This window comes from Anabas testudineus, chromosome 2 (assembly GCF_900324465.2).
Source record: "Anabas testudineus chromosome 2, fAnaTes1.2, whole genome shotgun sequence".
NCBI classification, from domain to species: Eukaryota; Metazoa; Chordata; class Actinopteri; order Anabantiformes; family Anabantidae; genus Anabas; species Anabas testudineus.
This window is the reverse complement of record NC_046611.1, coordinates 21,837,398-21,862,761: the sequence shown is the minus strand read 5'-3', so window position 1 is coordinate 21,862,761 and position 25,364 is coordinate 21,837,398. Positions and strand designations below refer to the sequence as shown.

At 39.4% G+C, this 25,364-nt stretch overlaps 1 protein-coding gene across 1 annotated transcript in view; it reads left to right on the top strand.

The window, feature by feature from the left end:
* The window catches only part of plxdc2 (plexin domain containing 2), a 79,540-nt gene that overhangs the window by 33,471 nt on the left and 20,705 nt on the right, over positions 1-25,364 (top strand). Inside the window, exons 3-7 of the mRNA XM_026362070.1 lie at positions 7,176-7,322; positions 10,028-10,097; positions 16,356-16,478; positions 20,755-20,873; positions 22,131-22,230. Coding sequence (XP_026217855.1) covers positions 7,176-7,322; positions 10,028-10,097; positions 16,356-16,478; positions 20,755-20,873; positions 22,131-22,230 — 559 coding nt within the window. The remainder of the gene's footprint in view (positions 1-7,175; positions 7,323-10,027; positions 10,098-16,355; positions 16,479-20,754; positions 20,874-22,130; positions 22,231-25,364) is intronic.

The following is a 25,364-nucleotide window of genomic DNA, read 5'->3' as shown; positions in this document are numbered from 1 at the left end:
TCATCAGCCTTCTGGGCGGGAGTGGATCCTTTTAAACTTGACCTCGGAGAGACCAGTACAGGAAATTAACCCAGCCTCATACAGTTTGAGGAGTTGGTAAACCTGCAGGAGATTAATAGTCGCATTCGCTGTGTGCGTGTATATGTGTGTTTTGTTATGGCGCCTTAGGTGGCGCCCAGCATCAGCGCTTTCAGTCGTAACGATGGCGGCCGCCTGGGCTTAGACAGCTTGTTAAGTTTTCTTGTGGCTTCTAATCATCTCAGGTTCACAGCCCCACGTCTCTCAGTGAGGAGCGAGGGAGCTTTGATCGTCAGCTGTGAGCACACACACACACACGCGCGCGCACGCTTGCACGTAGAAAAGCCTTCAAACTTCACGTATATGTGTGGGCACATGCAGACACACTTGAATAAACACATGCATACCACTTCAGATGTCACATCCACGCACCCTTGTGCTTACATGTACGCTCACACAAACACATGCAGACACGTCCTCCCTCATTGTTTTTGTTCTCTGGTGCTCATTTCTTGTTGGTGAATAGAAAAGCAGTCCACACCCTGTCATTCCTCCAGTCATTACCTAACACACACACACACACACACACACACACACACACACACCACACAGGAAACACACACTGAGCTGCCAGCTACACTTTGTTGATCTATGAAAAGCTTCATATTCAGGGGTCAGAAACACTGACACACGGAGCTGATATCTTCCACCCAATAGGATCTAAGGATTCTGCTGTAAAGCAGCTTGAAGTTAGGAAAGATGAAGACAGGAGGAAGAGCTGTGTGTCCTTGGACGTTTTACAGAGCTATATATTATCAATATGTGATGACAGACACATAAGTACATGAAGTAAATAGAGTTTTTGGCAGACCATCTTTGCATCTACCCACTTTGTCTGCTGCAGCTGTTGATTTGTGACCAGGTTTCCTGAAATAATACCTATTTAAAATGCAACAAGTAATTTGGCTGTGTTGCAGTCAAGTCTGATGTATTTACTTCCTGCGAATACTCAACAAATCTTTAATTATAGCTGCACCAAAATGAAGGAAATCTTGGGAAATACACTAATAATCGTTTTTGCTGCGAGTTACAGTAGATCAGAAGATTTGAACGACTCTAAAGTCACGAGGCTCGTCAGCCTAGCTGAGTGTAAAGACTGGGAACAGGGACTATTTCTTGTTAAGAGACAGTTATGCTAAGCTACGCGAATGCTGGCCCAAAATGCTTTCATAAGCTGCCAAACTAACCGTCCATCATATAAATAGTAGCAAATACCTTAAAGTCTTCAACCTTATAATGCCGTTCCCCGCTCACACCGCTCTGTAATATAAACATGTACAAGTGTGTTTAGAAACGGTGTTTTTGCTTTTTTAAATACCAATCATACAAGCACTGTTTTTAAAAGTAAATCTTCCCCATAATAACACGCTGCCAGAGCAACAGGCGGAAAAATGAAACATAGTTGGTCAATCAGAGGCATGAAAACAAACTGTATTCACGGAAAATCCTTCATGCATGATTGTGCGGAGGTGTGGCTGGGTTTGTTTTAGATCATAAACCAATCACCAATCATTTTATTTCTCTGATTCACTGCTTTCACTCAATGGTGTATTCACACAGTATGTTTAAGTATGTAAGCATGTAAAAAGTCTAATTAGCAAAAATAAACCCGGCACTAGTTTGCATACATCTGCTGTAAAATGACTTCATGAACAGAGCGTATTGTGATTTTACAAACCAAAATCTCTTATTTTCCATCTCCAAAACACAAAGAAAAAGCTAATGTGAGGTATTGGATATGTCTTGGCCTCTAAGCTAATGCACAGATGTGTTACCTTCCTTAGTACTTAAGAATAAGACACTGGGATATAATCTCAAACTACATTTTTATCAAAATGTTTTTTTCAATTTCCTTAAATGGGGTTTCTACTAGTATAGAACTGAAAACCTCTCTGCTTCTCTTTCATCGTCTCTGCTTTGAGGGTACCTGGTGCCATAACAATAGCTTCATCTCACCTTTACATGCAGGCTCATAACAGTGGCCTCAACAGCAGACTGTCTGACGCCATGAGTGACTGTGACTCACTGTATCGGCTCGGCAGATCATTAAACCAGATTAAACAGACTCTCAGCAGAAGGTGTTTTTAGGTCACTGGAAGGCAGAGAAAGGTTTGAACAAACTTTGTATAGTTTAATATTAATGGTACTTCAGTTTCCTCCAGTCCAAAGACAGTTTAGGTGAACTGGCAGCTTTAAACTGTAGTTGTCTGTTTTCATGTGTCAGTCTGGAGATAGGCTGGCGACCTGTCCAAAGTCAGCTGCGATCAGCTTCATCCCCCCCGGTGACCCCTGAAGGATAAGCCGTCATCGCTAATGGACAGACGAATAGATTTTTGTCACGTTAACTCTATCAAGATCAAATCACCATCCCCTGCACTACAATAAGTGGGTGTAAACATCTGTGTTGATGTCTTAGATTAGTGATTATTTAGAGGTATGCTGAATTTTAACATGATTATTTTCCAGTATCGGGCCTTTATTTGACAGCATGAGTAAAATGTGTGTGTATAAAATAATTCAGTGAAATAACCTGAAGGGCTGGACTTGCAACGGAGATCTTGAGCTTGAACTGAACTCTAGACTTTATGTGTTTGGTAACTTTTATGCACGATCTCACATCTTTTACACTGTTTTAAGACTTCTGTTGCAGAGTAGATAAAAAATTCTGCTGCTCAGTTGGACAACATCAATATCAAGTTACAACAAAAACTGCAGCTCTGAATTCCTTCTGATGAAACCACAGTGCTGGCACGGCTGAGGTGTGGATGCAGAGGACTGGAAATGTTGAACTTGGTTCAGCTTTTTCCACAACACACTGCATTAGCTCTCAAATACAAGCAATTCTTGATAGATTACTTCAGAAAGTGGCCTATTACTACTGAAACAGCAGATAAAAATTATATCCAGAGCTGTACCTTTCTTTGAGTATTACAATCCTCTGCAGTTATTTGATGGTATCATTCATATTTCATCTTTCAATCCCACACAAAGGCGTTTATGATGTCAACACAGTCTAAAGCGAGCCAACGTGGGGTCAGGTAGTGTAGTTAGAGAACCTCACAGCTGCCAGGTGATATCGCTGATCCCATCTTTATGAGGAGCACAAACAAACACACGTAAGGACGACATATCTCAGCCACTTGGATGATAAATCGTAGACCTTTATCAGATCATTGTGCAGCAGTGAACAAGTGAAGCCATGACACACATAACACACTTCATGTTACCTCTGAAATATGTGCTACATGTTTGATCACCTTGTTTTTGTATATTAAGTTCAGCCTGTTCTGATCATTGAACCAGTGTAAGACACGTCAGGCTGCCAGTACAAATATATATACAAGTATACTAGTGTTTTGAGGGTCTATCTATCCAACTACTCCTCTTGTGTTTGAACAGCTTTCTTTGATGTGTAGTAGGAAGGGAGTGGTTGATGGTGAAGAGTTGTTACTGGATCTGTGGAACAGCTCAGGACGGTCTGAGCTTTGGGGGCTACATGCTTCACTACACTCACTGTTTATTTGTGTTTTTTCTTGAGGGAGAGAATCCAGCGAGAGAATCTTAAGGGCGAGACAGCGAGTTGCTCCGCTTGCTTATTTTCATGACTTCGATTGATTCCCAGCGCTACTTTTACCCTTACCACGCTCCACACTCAAAACCTGCAGTGAATGCAAATTAGGTTGTTTTTTTTTTTTAACTCTTTTGTTTGTTTTGCGCCTCAGATTGTCAAGTTAAAAGATTCCCAAAGGGTAATGTGTTTGGAGAGAGATGTTTACTTCCTTTATGTTGCTCAGTCTTTAAGCTGTGTATTGCTAGATCATCTCCGGCAGCTGCTGCAGCGTGGAGGTGCTCCTGACACCAACCAAAGGTTGTTTAAACTTCAGTGTGTGTCCAGTCTGCTTCAGTTTCGAACCTACAGACTGACATTTTAGCTTGCATTCATTTCATCAGATGAACATAGACAGCACATATAGTAAAAATGATTGCATCCATGGCCGTACCTGGCTTTTATATATATAAGGCTGAACTGATCCCCTCTTCCGGGATTGATATTATGGGTGGAGTGTGGACTGTGATCGGATGAACACATTTTCTAAACAATTAACTAATGGATAAAATAATAAAGAGTCGACGATGCTGTTTTTGCGGCCGAGTTTCACCAAAACCAGAACCACTGAGCTGGCACAAGTCTCAGGAAATGGAGCGGAGCAATGAATAATGGATCAGAGACATCATCAGCTGATAAAGAGCAGCATACAGTACATGAACAGTTGCATTCTTTCAAACAGGCTGCAATTTGATTTCACTCTGTTGTGGGAGAGCGTACAGTCTCTTAGGGACGGGTAAGCTGTCTGACAAGCAGCTTAATCCCAACATATTGGACCATTTATGCAAAGCTCAAGTTTTATTTTCTCCAGAGCAAAAACATAGTTACAGTATTCGGTGTCGCAGCTCCGTCGTCAGAAGCAGTTTGAAGAAACATCTAAACATATCTTTTTCTGGTCAAAGTATCCACAGCAATAGCTCCCCTCTTTATAACAGACATACAGTAAGTCTACCCTAGCAGTTTCATGACTAAGACATATGCATATGAGGTGGTGGGTGATGTCTATTTTCTGGTATACTGTGCCCACATTGCAATGAGCAAAGTGTAACTTCATTTGACTTTCACTGACTTACGTGCCCTCAAGTTTATCTGAAAAGTTTTGGAAATACATACTACATAATAATATTACATACAGTATCTAAAATAACAGCGGCCATTTTACTGTATTTCTCCTTAAAATCAAAAGGTCACTTCATGAAGACACAAATCTATATTTTGTATTTTGAAATGTGATTCAATATATGAATCACTACAGGAAGATGTGGGCTGTGATTCAGAGGTGTGGAACCAGGTTAGCTCTTTGTGTGTTTATAGAAATGTAAATACATTACAAAGCATCGTAGTGATTTCATGTGTTTTATGTCTAAAGATTTGGAAATGTTCTCGGTTCTCCCAGCTGTTATAAAGACGGTTTAAAATAGAGCCAGTATTGTAGAAGTAGCTAGTTTCTCACTTTTCTTTTACACAGTAATGTTGAGTACCATGCGTCACATTGCTGACACATTTTTGGTGCAGGTTTCCAGTGGCTGATTTGAAGACCTCCCACCAAATCTATGTCAATATTTGTGTCTTTATGGGACCGCTTCTTTGACCGTGCTCCCTGCTCGCTGTTTGCTTTGCTGTTGAAAAACCCTCACAGCTTCGTGTCCACCTACACCCAGCTGGACTGTGGCACCCTGCCAATCTTCCCCTTCACTCTTCCCCTTGAGGGGAAGAACTGCCAGCTGGTCCCCTCTGATCTCTAAGGAGCCTGTATCCAGCGTTTGAATTACGGTGGAGGGCAGACAGGGCTTACCTCGTCTAAAAGACAGGCGAGTTCCCAGAGAAGCGAGAAAAAAAACTGCGAGTTTGGGGTCATCGCAAAAGCTGGATCATTTGAGTTATTGAAACGTTTCTAATGCCAATCTATAATAAATGAAAAGAAATTCATGAAGTCTAATTAAAGCCAAATGTATATGTTAATGCATGTTATTTATTATGGCTCATGATGCACAGATGCATATTTATTGTGCTCAAATTCGACGACGGATCAGCGTCTTACAGTGAACAGCTCAGCAGCCCCTCTCTCTTCTCTCTTAGTAACGGCTTTTTGTTTTTCTCAGCTTCAGAAAGTCTCTGTCTCCGTTCTTCTTTGTGCGTCCCGTGGTTGAAGGTTCTGACAGGTTTTTGTGACAGCTGTATCACCAAAAACATCTTGTGCTGATTAGCAGGAAACGTTGCAGCTTTGCATTAGTGTTGCTATGTTACAAGTGCCCTTGTTTTCTATTCTGAAAGTAATGTGCTGACTAAGGCTGCCCGGAGGGGCTTTTTTCTTTTTTTTTCCCTGACACAATTTGTCTGCACTCTAAGCTGGAATGAAAGACTTTTGGCAATGTTTGTTTAAATCTACAAATTAATCACAAGTAACACCACCTACATGGCTGAACTCCATTTGGAATTTGGATATTTATCAATCCCTCAGAGGCTCCGCGAAGCCTGAAACATTATCTCTTTGTCTCATATCCCAGGCTGAATATTGGGGAGGTATAAGATTATAGCTCTCCGAGGGGAATGTGATTCCTTGAAGCAAAACGAAATGAACAGCAGAGGATTGTGTTTTAATTAATGTTTGTCTCATGGCCTTTTGACAACCAAAGCACAGTAGCTCAAAATAATACCTCCCATATATCAAAGTATCTGCAGGAGCGTGTAAGTTCCTCCTAGTGAGATCACAGTCAGCGTAGTTTATACGTCGCTCTCAGCAAAACATTAACTTTTACAGTGCTTTAGATAAAAGACACAGCCGTGTGGCGTCTCATTAGACCCAGAGCGAAAGAGACGAGCAGTAGGAGACCCACGACACTAGCATTCTTTCTAATTCTGTTACAGGAAACAATAAAAGCAGACAGGCCTCTCCCTCGTGGCTTTTAAAGATCCATGCATGTTTCGGTTATAAAAAAGGCAATCCTAACTTTACAGTCTGTCTGGCCTGGGCTTTTTAAGTGTGCGAGAAGTTGATTAGTTTTTTTTTTTTTTCTTTTTATTAAAAAACCTCTTTGTGCTCTAATGAAAACCACAGAGCTGGATGAAAGCACAAAGAAGATGCACACATAATGGAAATGATTGCACTGTCATTTAATTCAATTCAGCAGCTAATTTGTCGCGCAGTAAAATTACAAATGCTCTGTGTTATTGATTTCCCATACTGTATGCATGCTGTAGGTGAATTTGATTTTAGCTCATAGCAGCTGAGTGGAACAATGAGCTGCAGGTTTGTTTAGATTATGTTCATAATACATACTTACTGTATATGGCTGCACTCTATACAATATAATACGAGCACAGACTCCATCAGTGTAATTCACAAAGCTGCTTAGCCATATCTACTCTTTCCTTGAAGCTCTATTTCATTTTCTAAATTACTTTTGTTGCACTATGCTCCTTCAGTCGTTTTATAGAAACCAATATGAAAACGTACCCATGTGTTGCATTTTTTGTCATCTTTCTGCAGGAGGACACAGATCACAACTACTACACATCAAAAACATACGGCCCGTCAGATCCGATGAGCAAGGACTTGTGGGTAAATATCGACCAGATGGACAAGGAGAAAGTGAAGATCCACGGGATCCTGTCCAACACACACAGACAAGCAGCGGTGAGTCCACAAATGATATTAAAGGAGATTTAAGAGTTTTTAAGAGTACCTACAGTCTGGCACATTGTTTGATGTATGTGCAGAGTTTGACACCACAAGAAGAGTTTCTCTGACCTTAAAACTGAGATTAAAATTGTTATGAACAGTTAAAGCGACTTACAAGCAGTAAAGGAGAAACGCTTAGAGCACACACAAAAAGTGCTATAAGAAGAAAATATCTCTGTAAGTTGCCATGACTGACTCCATCCATCACATGCTCAGCGAAGGTCAGTATGAATTAACATAAGGAAACATTAACAAGAACTATTATATTAAAACAGAGAAGGGCTTTTAAGTGATGCTCCACTGATGTTAGGTTATTTCAGATGTTTTCTTTATGTGTTCGTATCCAAAAACAACCTGCATGTGGAGATTTTGATTATCTTCTCACAACAACAACAATAAGTGTAGCAAGAGCAACAATAAGAGTAATAATTTGAGATATGAGTGCTAAGTATGTGTATTTATGTCTGGCTGCTGTTAGTGAAGCCACGAGTGCTGAGTTTATGTCACTACAGAAACATCAACCCAAACTCTGTGACTTACAATAATAGATTTGTTTCTTCTGACATTAAAAACATGGAGACAAGGTTGAAAAACATCCAAATATTTCTTGAAACATTAAAACAGTTTAAAAGCTTCACTGCAGTGAAGTGTTAAAGCTCCTCTCCCTCCACCTCAGCACTAGCAGGTGACCCATGTGAGGTGCATACTGATGAAGTCACACAAGGCAGCAGGAGACTGACTGGAGAGACAGAGCAGCAGGGCAGTCACAGTCTTTTAAAAAACAGAAAGCACCCAGGGTGAACACACATTGTGAATTCTGCTCCTCAACCTTCAGTCATGTAACGATGGATTGAACCGTACAATCTGAGGCAAGCCATTCTTTTTATCCACAGAACGTCCTGGCTAGCAGACTTTTCTTCCAAATAGTATAAGCGGGTGTGGGAAGTTTCTCTGACATTGGCTTAGTCTAAAAAGTCAATACGTGAATTTCCCAATTCAATGACCTGCCAGGCAATTCAGAGTCAAGAAGAGATGCTAAGGTTGTCTGGATAATTTGATTGTGTGATTGCAGCACAAGAAGAAAACCATCTGAAATTCATTCATCGTGCCAGGAGACTAACATTTTAAACAAATCGAGTTTATTATGAAGGCAGTTAAAGTCATGAGAAGCCGCGTAAAACTCTTGAGTGCTGGAAAAGAACTAGAGAAAGCCTTCATGCTCCTTCCTGGCGCTGCTTCCTGCCAGCGCATTGGCCCTGACACCGACAGCAATTGGCCAGTAAGATCGTAAAACAAGACACAGCTGCAGAGGTCAGCTTCATTACAGGCTTGTAGAAAAGTTAAACCCTGTATTGGTTATTTAGTCGGTAAGATTCACTGTGGTTCACCACAGGATTACACCCCCCGGTATAATGTAGGATAACGCATAATCTCTCCATGTTTACTGAGCGCTGTCCATCTCCATAGCGTTTTCTGGCAGCGGTACGACGTGACAGCAGCATATTTAGTTCAGGGATCAAATAATGGAAACAAAAACCATCATTGTGGTAACGCACATAAACAGTTAGTTGTTGTTTTGGTCCAAGAGCAATTTTATTATACTACAGTGTGTTCCAGCTCTTTTTATTATGTGTTAAATACCATCAGCATATTTACATATAACATGAAGACAAACATACATTAAAAGCTACAGTGGAGTTAGCTTTATTTATACAGCACTTTATAGCACATAGTTAAAATACAAAATAAACACAGTATATGGCAATAAAACCCTGAACAGCATAGAAAAAATGATACCAATGTTGAATAAAAAATGAAAAAAGAGGTCAAATTTTCCACATGAATGTTAAATGCTCACTAGCAGCATGCCGGACCCTAAACATACACTGACTTTGTTGCTCTGCTTCACCAACTGTCACTGGGATCTACTGCTATCACACTTAGCATTGTGTCTACTGGCCTACTGGTAGGTGGTAGATGTCCTGCTGAAGGCTTCAGAAACTTTAGGCAACTTTAACAGTCAGACATAAAACGCAGGTGCTAGATGAAAACCTAATCTAAAGTTAAAATGGCAAAAACCAAAAAAAAAAAAAAAACTCAAAATTTTGTGAAAATATTTTTTTAATTCGAACATATATAATAGTAATATTGAGTAAATATCCTTCTATGATACATTTAAAATTAAGAAATGTTTTATAACAGACTATAATGTAGTTTAAGCACATAGAAGGACATATTAAGTGTTTTATTACCACTATTAACATTTATAACTTCCCCTACATATTTTACACTATTACAACTGTCTAAAACCTGCCATGTTGTTGTTGTTGTTGTCAGAAGGTGTTTACGCACCTTGTAGGTTACAATTGGTGGCACATACAGTGATGAACATCTACGGCCAAGTGAATTTCCTTGAGGATAATACTAAATACAGTAAGGTGTACATGACATTGTTTCAAATCTCAACTTGCTCTCAAATGACCGGTGATTGGCCCGTACAGTTGAGCAGATATACGTAGCACCTCTGTGTTTTCTTTTCATGTTTTCTTTCAGATCTAAATCCTCTTGTTGTTTTTAAGATGAGACCAGTCGCTTCTCTGATCCTCTTCTTACCTTTATCTTTCTGACCGAGGTCATTTGTCTGTTTTTTTCCCTCACAGAGAGTCAATCTGTCCTTCGATTTTCCTTTCTATGGACATTTCCTGCGTGAAATCACTGTGGCGACTGGTGGTAAGTGAACGCTGTTCTTCGACTCTGTTCTCCCAGTACTAATACTTACTAGTGTTATTATTGGACACACTGTATGTGCTTGGCATATTAGACTGTACACAGACAGTTTTATTGCTGCAGGGCTTAGGAGAAAATGTGGTAAGATTTACAAAATCAGTCTGGAGGACAGAGGCATTTATGAAATGTACAAGAAAAAGCGTGTGTGTCTGTGTGAGTCTGACTGTGTTTCTGGTACTTGATGTACCTGTGAACGTGGAATAGCCACTCTACATAGAGATCTTACTTCTGAATACGGAAAGGGACCAAACAAGGACCATTTCTTATTCACTGTTTCTGGGAAAGTAAATCACAAGCAACAGGGTTGAAAAGGCTCTGGCACAGTCAACCACCAGTCGGCCAGATACAAACCAATTTACAGCTCTCACCTCCGTGGGACAGTCTGCTAGACAGGGGGATAATAAAACAAACCACTATGCACCACCAGCTCCACACCAGACTTAACTGGAAAAGAATCCAGACCAGTGGGTTTGACTGGAAACTGGAACCCCCCCTTCCAAGTGGCCTTACACCCTCTGACAGACGTGAATAAGGAGGTGGGGGTATCAGAGGATGTGCATGTGTGGGTTAGACACGTGACTCAGCAGTTTGTCAGAGTGTGCAAAACAATTTTCCACTTGAGTCTTGACGACTAAACCACAACCAGCCATTATCACATCAAAGACCAAAGCCCTGCTCTTACCCAGCTATTTCAGATATGCTGCGTTCCACTGCCTGTGGAATAATAACGAAATAATCTGTTGTGTCTCTCATCATCATTATCGTCACTGTTTCATTTTCCCACTTGATCCTCGACCACCGGGAATGTTGAGTTGGCTTTGGAAACGCTCTGGATGGTGGTGAGAAGGAATGGACCGGCGCAGATGTTACTAACACAGAACGAGAGATAATGTGAATTTGCATTATTCAGACAGGGAGTGAGGGAAGAGGCAGGGGGCGACAGGGAAAACAGAGGAGGGAGAAGCAGATATCTGCTTCTTGCAGGCCTCTGGGGCTTTTGTCTCAGAGTCTCTGAGCCTCCCGTCATTTCAGGGCTGGTCAGTCTTTCTCTGCGCACTCAACCATCTTTTCTCCCTGGTTTCTTTTCTGTCAACAGGTCACAGATCACGTACCTCACTGCTGCATTTTTTTTTTTAATTCATACCCACACCCAATGTTTATTGTTTAGGTCATTTTTCAGGCATATATTAACATCAGTGAGGAGGAAAATGATGTTTGGTTGCAGCCGTACTCCAGTAGCACCATCAAACTACTGTGGAAGACATCAATTCATGCCGGTACCCTTAAGAAATCCCTTTAATACTTCTATTTTTATGTTTAAGCTCTGTGCCATACGCATCTCTTTACAAAGTCACTTCAATAGAAAGTTACAATACAGCTACGTAGACAGTGGTGTAAAAAAAAATAGAAAATCTTAAACATGAAAATATTTGCAACAGTGTGGGGAGAATAAATTTCAAAACTGCCTGGATGATACATAATAAAACAGGGTTTCTGGGTTAAGAGTGGCTGTCAACACACTGCAGGCCTCGTAGTAAACAGAGAAAGTCTAATTCATGGTGAAGAGCATGTGGAGAGACTGTGGATATCAGTGATGATATGATCTGACCAGTGCAAGCTGTCATCCAGCTGCGGCGTGATGTTTACTGGACCAGCTGTCACACCGTACAACCAGAATACTAACATCACGTTATGATCAAATCGGTGGATGTTAAACATGCTGTATTCAATTATAGATTTGTGATCTTAACAGTTAATATGTAACAAACTAAGTCTTGCTACTAAATATTATATCGCACTGTTGTGAAATGATTCGAAGAAAATGAAAACTTTAATTAAATAGGATTTGATTCATTATTTAAGTTTTTTTAGGGGTTTGGACGAAATAAGATGCTTGAAGTGGTACTTTTAGTTATGTTTTTCATTTTTGCAAAATAACAATTATTCAGTTAATCAATACAATAGTTACTAGATGAAACTATAATGAAAATAGTTATTGCCAAACTGAACCTTTTAACCAAAATAGTAAAAAGCTGCAGTAAAAAGTTAACATATGAATAAATGAGAAAATAATAACAGTAACAGATCTTTCTGGTTTACATGTTTCATACTACATACTCCACTGTACAGCATCGCATGTCTTACTTAACATTACCTGAAAAATATACTTCGTAGTATCTAAAGTTTTGTTTCTGTTAGGTATTGATCAGATATTGAAATTTGTCAGTGTCTAGCCCTTAGTATATATTTTACCTTTTGCCTCTTCTACTAGTAAAAGGTAATATTAAAGTAATGCATCATATATTTTAAATATAAAATTACAATGAAAACATGTCTTAAACATTATTTTTAGTGTAGCACATTTTCTATGAACAGGGTTTTGACAAAGGATCTCGATTCAGGTTGAAGGTTGTGGGGACTAATTAACACGCGTTGTTTTCGTCCACATGTTTAATTCAATTATTAGTATTTACAGTAATGACCTTACAAAATATAACTGTATACAGAATTATACAGAAAACTGCATTGAGTAGCACTAGGCGACAGTGTAGAGGAAAAACTCCCAGCAGGACCAGGCTCAGGGTGGGCGGGCATCTGCCTCAACTGGTTGAGGAGGAGGTGAGTGGAAAGAGGAGAGAGAGCAATAAAACACTGGGCAGGTTGGTAAGACCAGTAACTGGACCCTGGAAATATACTGGATACATGCAGAGGAGAAGAGAGAGGAGGAAACACAACTATAGGAGAGAAATGACAAAGTTAATGACATGCAGTGGCAGCATTTATGTAGAACATGATGCATTAATTATGGGATTCTACTGCGTTTTGTATTAATCAGCTACGAACATCAGACGTTTGATTTAGATAAAAACCTTGTAGTTTGGTATAAAAAAACAAAGACTAAATTGAAACATGGGTGTGCTCTTCCTGGCTTCAGATAGACAGAGAATATCCAGTAAATTAAACACGGCTCAGTACAAAGGAGCGAAGACGTTGTCTAAACACTGTGTCCAATAAAGCGAAGCTTTAGTCCAGTGGGACTAATTCCTGCTCATGTTGTTCTTGGACGGGCACAGTCTGGAAGACAGCACATATAAACATAACTTCAAGAAAGAAAAGAATTATCCTGCTCCACCCCACCTTCCTGGAACCTCCACCTCGAACTCCTCTGTGATTGTGTCTCTTTTCTTTCCCCTGTCTCCTCTCTATCAGTTTTCCCCCCGGTAAACCTCCTCCCTCCCCCACTGTCCAGTCTCCTTCTGTAAGTGACAGCCATAATGAATGAATTGCCTCTCCACTGAGCGCCCCGCAGCTCTCACCTCTTTAGTGTATTGAGAGGCTGTCTGATATTCTTTAGACTGTCAAATAAGTCGTCTGTGTTTTCAGGAGATTGCTGGTTGAAAGAAGCACCAGAAATAAAACCCTCAAACACACGGCTTTGTGTGTCCAGACAACTGTGTGTGAAAGGTTTTTTTTTTCTTTAGAGGTTGAAAGTGAAAGAAGAAATGGCGAAGTGGGCAAAACAAAGCAAATCCAGCCGAAGGGAGATAAAAAGGTGCTTGAGCGCTTGTTGGGTAAATACCTTATCAGATGGTATGTACCGTATAATGTCGGATTTGTGTTGCTGCACGATCAGATAAAAAATAGGAACGTACCAACACAACACTGCACCACCATGAAGGCACCACCAGTGCATGTGTGTGTGCAGCCTCTTCACTGTCCATAGACCTCCATGTATGTTTACCTTCATGTAGATATGTAGACTGCACAAACCTGCCTCTTATGTCCTCTTTACATTCATATACCATGACATAACATAAGCTAAATGCTCTCATCTTTAGTGTTGTGTTCAAATGAATGAATGCCTGACTTGGACCAGGTCTAAGAAAATCTGCTTATCAATGCCTCTAACTCTCACTGATTAATATATTTAATGTGTTAAGACAAAATGGAATAAACACAACTCGTGGCTTGACAGACACTCACTTCATGAAGCTAAGGAGTCATTTTTGATGCTAAATATATAATATAATATAATATATAAAATATATTTGAGCTCTTAACTGTGTTGATTAAATCATTAATTTGAAAAACATGCTGACAACAGATTCAAAGATAAAAGTAATTTTTTGTTGCAGTAGTTGCAGCAGTATAATGCTAATTTATGACTTCAGTTTAATGTCGGCATATTTTGAAGGTCATTAGTAGAACTTTATTTAGGATTCATTTGTTAAAAGATTATATGTTTGAGCAGGAATTCAACTCATAGATCATGGTCTTTCTGAGGTCCACTACTGTACAGCCTTCCCCTCATTCACTCATCTTCCAGGTTGGTTTCTCCACCGTCAATACTTCACACAAATAAATAAAGTCTTGACTCCCCCAGCCTGCGATCAGTGAGGTGCTGACAGGCCTCTGTACAGAGGTAATTCTGGGTGCGCAGGGGAAGATTGATTCCCCCCACGGTGCAGTATGCTCTGCTCCCGATTTCCAAAATGATAGATGTGTTTTTATGGCTCACCTACTGTATGAGGAGACTTGTGGTTACATGAACTGGGGGTTTTTAGACATGAGATTTTTCTACAACATCTACTTCCCACTTCCCTTTTCCCCATATGTTTCAGGCAAACAAAGTGCCTTTGGAGGAGAATGGTGTCTTAATGTGTGTTATTGAATAACATTATAATAATGTTCAGTTGATAAGTTAAGAAAGCCTGCCTTTGTTCAGAGGTTAAAACAAATCCTAGTGACCTTTAAATAAAGGGGCTTTGGATGGCGTCAGGCCACCGGTTTCCCTGTGTTTCCATGTTAAGCTAAGCTAACTAACAGCTGGTTGTATCTTTATATTAATGTACGGACATGACAGTAATATTAAACTTATCCTAACATGTATAATGCAAGAAGAAGAACTTCAGACTAGCAGTGATTCTCTGCGACTCATCAAAGATCATTTTTGTAGCTGCTGCATAATGGTTGTATTGACGCGGTAGCAGATAACAACCCTGTCTGTCATCATAAACATACAGAAGTGGTAACATTAAGCAAAAAATATCCCTAAACGTCCCTTCTCTGTTTCAGTAATCACTTTGAAACAACTGCTATTCAAAGGTAAATTACTTCTGATCCTCTCCTCCAATTGCAGATTTTTCTTTTGTTTGAGTTAAACATGGTTTTAAGGCCGTGTGTTAAGGTTTGTTATTGATATCTTTGCAACCCAGTTAACAAGCGGTGAAAAACAAAATATTCTGCTTTGCATACATCTTGAAAGAGCAGCTGACTTCGCTATATTTTGCTGTCAGTGGGGAAATTAAGATGCGGTTTGATTCTTTTGTCATCAGTGCAGATTCTTTATGCAAAAGCCATTCCCTGGTGATGAATAGCGAGCATTTCCTTCCTGTTTCTGTAGTCCATTAATGATCATGTTTACACGCTGCTAAATGATGAAGCTCTAGTTTGTGTCTGCTGAGCACGTCCCTCTCTGTGGAGAGATCTATTTATGCTTTACTTAAGGGACAAATAAGTTAATATAATCCCTTTTCGTTGTCATGGTCACTTTGTTAACATCTGTGATTGATGATGTAGAGTAAAAACACACATGCGAAAGCGGGGAGGGAGACACCGGTAGGGGAGCAACACAGCTCATAGCCCCTTAATAACCTTTAACTGCTCACTCAGCATATCTTCATTTAAAGCCCCTCAGATTTGCCCTTCTGTTTTTGATCAAAGATAATGGCTCTAATTAATGACTGGTGCAAGCTAAACCAGGCTGCAGCTCAGGGCCAGAGACTGAGACAGAAGTGATCGTTGTGGGTTAATGGGAAGCTTTTAACTTAAGACTGGAGGGCAGACTTGTTGTCTTCCTGGAGGATATGAGGCAACTGCTTAATAGGGCGACGAAAGGTAGGAAGAGAAGATCGATGTTTGCTTTGATGACGTGCTAAAGGGGAAATCCACCTTAACACTTATATATATATATATATATATATATATATATATATATATATATATATATATATATATATATATATATATATATATATATATATATATATATATATATGTGTGTGTGTGTGTGTGTGCAGCGCTTATATATTGGTATTATTAACAGGTTAAGGACATCCACCCATAATATGTTTCTTTAAAAATTAGGATTCAGAGTACACAGAGTAATGTATTGCGTATTTTCTCTCCTTCTCTCTGCAGGGTTCATCTACACAGGTGATGTGGTCCACCGCATGCTAACAGCGACACAGTTCATTGCTCCTCTAATGGCCAACTTTGACCCGAGTATCTCCAGAAACTCTACCGTCATCTACTTTGACAATGGTAAAAACATTTTCCTGCCAAACTCTTATTTCTTCATGATTGCATTGCAGCCATAAACTCTGTCTCCCTCTCTTGCACTGGAACACAAACCAAACCACAAATATTTTGTTAAAAACTGAAATGAATTTGATCTCCTACAGCTTTCTGGTTACAAGTTTCCAAAAACACACAGAAACAGGATATACCAGAGCACTGTAACAGTTTTACACGTACAGCAAACAAGTAATGTAGCAGCTCATGCACCTGGTACCAAGCAAATGAAATTAGGAAGTCTACAGCAAATGATGTGTTGTAAAAATACTAAAACAACATATTAAGAAGCTATAAGAAAACAAACATCTTCTTCCCTCACACCAGCTAACCTCATGTCCTCTGTTAACACATCCTCAAACATGTATTTAGATAATAGAAGCTAAAGAAGTGTTTTATGTGAAACTGTCCATGACCTTTGTAACACTCACTTAAATTCATCTTACTCTCCTTAATTTGGATCAAAGCTATTTGTCTCTCTTTCTTTTGTCACCTGTGATGGTTTTTATCCATCATGTCCGTCATCGCTGTCTAATCCCTCTGAAGCAGAGGCCAACTGTGCGACTTTATGCAGTGCAGCTCATTCGATTTTACCTAAACTGGCAGCTGATCGATTCTCAGCCAGCCTGCTCCTCACCACCACGTCCATCAGTCAGTGTCCCGCCAATACAGCAGGAGGCTGCAATCACGTAGACATGTGCCCTGTGTTCACACAGCGCAGGGGGCGCGTTGGTAGGTCTGTGTTTTTACATCTACCAGTGACGCAACACAATATGATCCAGCAAGGATGTGTGTTTAAAGTGAGTGCGCGTCACACCATAATCCGCCATGAGTACACGCTGGCATGTACAGTATGTGATTGGCTGATGCAGTGTCTTGCTGACGGAATCATGCTGTGCTGCAGAAGAAGTTTAAACAGATCCAAACTTTTTTTTCACACAGTACTGAGGGATTTTGCTGGAGGCCCCTCTGCTGCACTAAACACACTTCTGCATTCATATGAATGAAAAAGGGGTTAATGTCTGTGTGAACAGAGCTGTGTGACCTTTTGTGTTGTGAGTCAGTGCTTTTCTATTTTGATTATGAGCTTCACAGCAAAGCATCGTTGATACATGTTCAATTTTACAGTCACAGAACTTTTACTCATTCTCGTTCATTAACATCCACTTGTTTAAGTCACGACTTCCTCAGGTGCTATCTTAAAACTGTCCTGAAGTTTGATAGCACACAATTATAGAGCAGTGAAGTGTTTTAGCACCTGTGAGACTGAATGTAACTGTTGCTGCCTCTGGTATCTTGTGACAGCACTGAGGTAAAAATACAGCATATGGGTTCATAACAGGTTTGACACAGACTTTAACACATAACATCCATTCATAGCACCAGACAGTGTGTTTCAGGGTAGGTGAGTAATCTTAGGGGTGGTAGTGGCTCACTGTCAGCTGCTCTGGTTAAAATGTCTTCTTCGTTAGAATAAAGAAAGCACAACACAGTCGTACTCGAACCTGACTTAAGATGATGAAAACTTCCACAGAGCAGAAAAAGCACAGTATAAATGATACAAATGATACAGGCTGAATTTCATGTAGCTTCTTTGGTTTCAGGCGTCTGGTATTGTGCATTCTGGTCCAGTTCTGGGCTCAAAAAAGCAACAACTGCACTCAAGAAGCATGCGAGGTAGAGGCTCAAATGAAATCCAAACTCAGTCAGGTCTTGGAAGTGAGAGTGGTTTCACTGTCCCTCCAGCAATCCAGAAAACAAACAATACAGGAGATGCACCAAGCTGTTGTAGTGTCATTCAATTCCTTTAAAAGCGTGAAAGAGCTCATAAATACGATGAGTTTTCTGATGGCTAGCGTCCTGTTTGTCTTTTTTTATCAGTTACCAAACAGCTAGATTTCAACTAGAAGAGACTTTGCCAAAAATGTAGGACTCCGACTTCAGTGGCTCCATTTATTCCACATATGCAGCACTTGAAAACCCAGTGTAACTAAGACCACACACTCGGGTGCTTGAATAGAACGAAGGCTTTGTTAATGTTATAAGTAACACCTGTGCTTTTCTTACAATGACGCAACAAGATATCTGCTGAGAAACAAACACCCACGGTTCATCAGAAATCATACTGGAAATCATCAGACGTGTACACTGGAAAGCATAAAAATGGAAAAAATGGAAATCTTCAGATAAAACCATTCAGGGAACTGACGCACTCTAAACCACCATGAAACTCTTGATGAAAATACTTCCCCGGCCTGAGGGTGGTCTGGCATAATAAGGCTGGATTTGTTTTGTTTGTTTTGAATTCATACATCATGTTAAGCTTGTAAGTGGAATTAGAAACAAGGCCAGTGTGTACTCCCCCCGCACACACTCTGTATTTTTAGCCAGGAAGCCCCAGATAACATTGCAGCCTCCCCTTCTGAACTCAATGCATTTTAAACAGACTTATATCAGGCTTAGCTTGTACTGACTGACTAAGCCCACTGTGCCATAAGTTAGCAGCAATTTAGTGCTCTTACCCTCTGTGATATTCATTGCCTTTTTCCTCAACTCTGTCTTCCTTAAAGCATTACAAAGAAATGCTCCTCTTCATTGTTTCTCATTTTTCTGCCATTAAAACTGCAGTTGTCAAGTTGTAATATTAGAAATACAACCTAAACTTGTCTAAAAACCTGAATCTCCCTGTTTAATGTTTAGTTTATATACTCCACGTTTAATTTATTGTGGGCTTTCCTTCATGTGAAGACACCTCTGTTCTCCAGCCCTTCAGCAGAACAGCGAACTCTCATCTTTACTTTGGATGGAAGAGCTCTGGCTGTGTGATGGAAAAATGTATTAATTGTGTTCACAGACCTTTATTGCCCTGGAATGAAGCCAAGCGGCTAGCTCAGAGGAATAGCTTCCACATCAATAGACTCTCCAAAGTCCACAGTAAATCAAACAAAGTAACGTGATGCTGATGCTGGACAGTAGTGCTGAAGGCCACGTGAGCCTGGTGCTAATCCAGCTCATGACCAATTCAAGGTGATGCCGTATGATGAGTTTTTGTGGGATTTTAAAGTTATAGTATGTAGTTATGTCACAGGATGTTGTTTGTATGCTCATATTAAAGCAGTATTTAGCAATTTATTTATTCATGCAACCATACATAGTCTGTCTGCAGTTAAGAAGCATGGCGACATATGTAGATGAACAACTCCTGATTTGTGTCTTTTTGACAAGTAAACTTGAAAACAGTAACATAAAATCCACATATTGAGCATTAAAATAACTATAAACATTTAACATTACTTGTAATGTAATTGTGAGCAGATCTAAAGACATTTCTTAATGTAAAGTTCTGCATTTATCAGCAACTACAGTATAACACCCGCAATGAAGAAATGTTGTATCCAGGGTCCACTAAATGACTAAATCTGTGGATACGGTAGTTTCTCAGGTAGTTTATTTGACATGTCAGTGCAGAGAGTGAGTGTATGTTGGTGAGAACTCTGTGATCTGTATTTCCTGTTTAAACCAGCACTGTTTGTTTCATATCCAATTTTTCAAAGCTGTTAGCACCATTAGTTAAATCCCATTCACTTAGATGTGCAATTACGAATATCACAGAAACGGTGGAAAGAAAATCAATACTGTGTGTTAGCTACGGACATTTCCTTCTGTAATTTTGGCGAACTGATTCATTAAGTTGTATCTCCTGCTTTACATCATTCCTGCTGCTCTCAGTCGGTGCTGCTCTAAATGTTCTATATAATATTTATATATCATAAAAAGAAGTCATTCACAGCTCTCACTCGCTCTTGCACAGAATGAAAAACTCACTGTTGTGAAAATTGCCCGAACTACATAATCTATCACAGTAACCACAGCGCCTTCAGTTGGTCTTGTCAAAAGTTTCACTTTTATTGCTGTTTCATTCTGCTCCAGTGGAGTGTTTTCATATCAGCGCTCACACTGCTTCGGTGTCAATCACCTCACACCCACAGGGGGAAATACAGTCTATGCTGGGAAATGATCCCTCAAAAACACACAGAAATCTCCTTACAAACATGATTGTTACACTGATGTCTTCTTATGCACAGTCTTTGCCCAGGCTGCGGTTCGGTAGAGATGGTATTTCAAAACCAGTGAAAAGGATGCTGGAGTTAGAAAATGAAAAGCATACCCAATACACAGGCAGGAGCTATGAATGCCATCTGTGTTCTACTTTAATTTGTTTTTGTTGTGCTTCTTTTTCCATCAGGTACTGCTCTGGTGGTGCAGTGGGACCACGTCCACCTACAGGACAACTACAACCTGGGAAGCTTCACCTTCCAGGCCACGCTGCACAACACCGGCAGGATCGTTTTTGCATACAAAGAGGTCAGGGCTCTTTTATCTAACTGTGTTTTTAGAGGGGTGTAACTCGTACGTCTGTGCACAAATTTATATACGTTGCAGAACTAAATCCACGTTCACTTCTTTGCTTTTAAGACCGAGTTAGTAAATCAGATTTTTTAAATCTGTGCACCAGAATCCTTCAGTGTTTTTTTGAACCACTTAAATTATCACAGCACAGTACAAAAGACAGCAAAACCAACTCTCCCAAATCACACAGCTCTAACAATCCGCTTTTCTTCTGTTTCTAATTATGTCTGATTTTTTTCATCGACATCATAGTAATTTATAACACTACTACAAATACTTTTTTATTGGAGCCAGGGCCACATGTTCATATGTTTTCACTTGCTGGTCATTATGCTGAAGAGTGTGTTGCCACCGTGATTGACAACATAACCACTTTTATGATGGGTACTTTCTAAGAGGAGATGACTTAATCCTCTCATATTGTTCCCATGTGCTTGATTTGATTCTAGCATCATGTAACATCGAGCTACAAGTTTTGTGTCTCTGACAATAGAGAAGTTGTTCATCAGATGCCGTGGTGGTGTGTACTGAACTTATCGGTACTTATACTTTACTGTTTATACCTATCAGTACATTTATAGTATGTCTTATGAACAAGGAGAAAACTAATGTCTGTTATGAATTGAGAACAACTACGTAGCCTAATAGTTTCTTATAATTTCAACAGTTAGAGGCTAATTTTATGCCCAAGGCCTCTTTTGTAATGTGCTGTTTTCTTACATTAGGAGAACTGATCGGACAGCTGTTGGGTTTTTGTCCCTTTGCCATTATGCTGCAGTTATTAGTGTGAAAAGAGCAACCTGACCACGAACCTTGGTGATTAAAAGGCGTGTTCAGTACAGCACCTTCATCTCACGTATCTTTTTGATGTGTTTTTCTAGTTAATTGCGGTGGGTCTAGTTAGCTGCAGCGGGGTGTAAAATAAACCCAAGATTCTGTAAAATTGACCTGTCAGGATTTTGGTTTGTTTTCTCTGATATAAGTCAAGCTTCACCAAGTTGTTGCTCATTTGAGTCCTGCCTGTGTCTGAAGTGTTTATTCTAAGCCATATGCTTATTGGAGTTGCATAATGTCTGAGCTTCAGTGTGAGTCACTAATAAATTGGTTGATTTGTCAGTGGTGTCAGACTTGTGTGACCTGTTTCTGTTTTTCAGCCTGTCTCAGACAGATTGTCGTGGTCCTGGTAATTGATTTTCCCTTCTTCTATTTCAGATCCCCATTGAGGTGTCACAGATCAGCTCTGTCAATCATCCGGTGAAGGTGGGCCTGTCTGATGCCTTTGTGGTGGTCCACAAGATCCAGGAGATACCAAGTGAGTGTCAAACACACACTTCTAGATGTTAGTAATTGTATCAGACATTATTATAATGTATGATTAATATGATGTTGACAGGAATTGCAATTCTTATTTAAAAGCTTTGGGGGATTCAGAAGTTCTATAAATGTTTTAATGTGGTCACCAGAAGGTGTTTCACTTAAATTTAAAAACCTTTTAGGATATAACTAACTGTATATTAGTATATATGTGGTTACACACAGTATGCACTGTGCGTAAGAATGTGCAAAATACATAATGCAGCTTTATCTATTCAGACATAACAACAAACAAATAACAAATATTCAGAAAGGTGCTCTTTATTATGAACCTTTTCTAAACCAAAAACACAAAAGCTAAACTGACAGAAGCTGATTTAAAAGCTGCTTATCTCCAGTGGAAGCTGCAAATGTTAGCATGCCTGGCTAACCAGTTGTTTTAATTAGATACAGTTGACATAGCATTTCATTAAAACCAAGCAGCATATCTTCAGCTAAGCCTGTAACATTTTGGGACAATAAAAACTGGATTACAGCAATTACTTTATAGCATTTCTCCACAGTGATAAATAAAAATAGTGAATATATCACAGTTTAGAGTGACATAAGTGGCTCCTTCCTGATCTTTATTTGCTTTTATACTCTTATAGCTTCTAATATTACAAATAGTTCAACCCTTTCTTATGAAAAAGTCAAACATATGTTTTAGAAGTACAAACATAAATATCTGAAACATAAATAAAGTATCAAAGTTGCTCATCTAAGTACATGTTTCTATGATACGGTGCTGTAGGCTGCTATAAAACTGTGGCTGTGTGCTGCTCCGTATTCCCACAAGCATACAGACCTTTTGAAGCTTTAGCCATCACATGTATTTAATACGCTCAAATCATTTAGCTGACTGGATGAATTGTTTCATCTTTATTATTATTATTATTATTATTTTCCCTTTAAACGGTGTCTCTTCAGTTCGGGGTTCAGCCTCGTCTGTTTTGCTTTAGCTCCAACTGTCAGCACCTCTTCTCCGACACTGATTCACCTCTCTCGGTGGGCAGAGCTCAGGGCACAGCTCCAGATTCTTGTCTCCCATTTGCTTTGAGTTAGTACAATATAGGCCCCATTAAATTTAAAGCAAATCTAAGCAAAGGGGAAACACTTCAAACCTTTTCATCCACAGTCAGACTCTCTCTCTCTCTCTCTCTCTCTCTCTCTCTCTCTCTCATGGGTTCTGATTCAAGGTCTACCACAATAATGAGATGTCAGATATGATTTATTCAGTAATTTAAAGTCTGTTTTGATTGCGTGCGTGAAACTTGGATAGCATTTATGTGTCAAAGTTAATATCTTAGGCCTTTTTTCGTCCTTCACTTGGCATCTGTGTAGTGAGAATGATTTTTTTTGGGAGTTGTGTTTTAAAGTAACACAACTCCCCCTAACACCAGCTCTTTGTGGTGATAGGAGTTTCTGATATAGGTTTTGTTTTCTGTCTTATCTCAAGACTTTTACTACTAAAGGTCTTTGTAAAATGTTGTAGTTTGCACTGAGATATTTCTATACTGAACCTGTTTGTTTACCTGTTTCTTTGAAAAGGGCAATAAATGGGAATTATATTTCTGAATATACGGGAATTTTCATCTGCAGTCCCTGAGCGTATGTGTGTGTTAGTGGTGCTGTTAGTGCAGCTCTCCTAGACTTCATAAACCAAGTTGTCTTTGATGCCCCTGACACAGCATGATGAAACCAGTGTGTGCAGCTGCTTGGTTGTGGAGTGATGAAATCTTGAATGGAAGCAGATTGAGACCAAGGTGTCGTGTTGAGAATGAATAATGTCTGATGCAAACACACGCTCTCATCGGAGGGTGTGTTTGCATCAATTGCATCTTTATGTCAGACCTTTGTTCTGCTCTGATAACTCACCTGACACCTGAAATTATATTTGGGGAGGATCATATAGCTAAAACTAAACTTCAATAGGTACTTATCACATTTCATCTACTTAATAAGACAGCGCTGGAAGGCTAGAGTCTAATCTTTAAAACAGTGTGTTCTTAATTTAGGTAAACAAAAGCAGGCTGCTCGTTTCTAACTGGTGACCGTTGATTTTATCAGCTGAAATGACGATTGCCATTGGCAGGTTTTATGAGCTTCAGATAGCTAACTAATAATCTAACCTTAGCTCCACTCAGATTTTATTCCAATCTGGCTCATTTTATAAATTCCTCAGTCCTACATATTCACTTTATTATATATTAAAATGTTTTGTATTATGTATATGGCGTTTTGTTTTAGCACTCTGTATACAGTTTAAAAACATCTAGTTTCCTTGTCCCTTTTCATTTATTTCTTCTCATATATAAATAAATGAATATGTTGATACAAAAATTATTTCTATTTTTCCTTCTTTTAATGCATTCCAATATTTCAAAATTGCACAAAATGAAGTCACAACCACTTTTGAGATGCTGTAATTGTGTAATTTTATTGCCTTGATTTTATATACAGACTGTAAATAAAAATACATATTTACAGTGTTCGGTTTGTTCACAGTGCAACACTCAGCACAAACACAAATAAAATAAACAGAATATCATAATAATAAAAATCATATAATTAGAAAAGCTGAAATGACATAGAGTATATGACAAAAACATAAGGGCCAAGAGAAAACAAGAAGTGGCCTAAAATGCCAGAGGTTTACCATTTAACAGTCGGGCAGCCTCGGGAAACACGTTTCTATTACACCACTCTGTTGTCTAACGCTCATCCCAGAAGACATGTCCTGAAAGAGGGGAGCTGCTGGGTGAGAATCACCTCTAACAATATCTAGAGATTTTTTATTGAAACTGAATTTTAGAAATTGCAGAGAGTGATGAAAGTCAGTAATTTTAGAAGCAGTCTGGTTTCTCTAATGCTTTTCTTTTCAGCAGGTGTCACATTAGTTAGCACAGATTGTGTGACAGACGTATAGTATAAAACCCGACCATAACTTTCCTCGAAGTGCTAAATTTCAGGTTTGTAGAGATTAAAGTGTTAAGAAACTGAAGTCACATTTTCAAATAGTTTCCCCTAAAACATCAAGAGATTGTGACTGCTCACTTCCAGACTGGTTACATGCTGAGCATCATTCTTTCT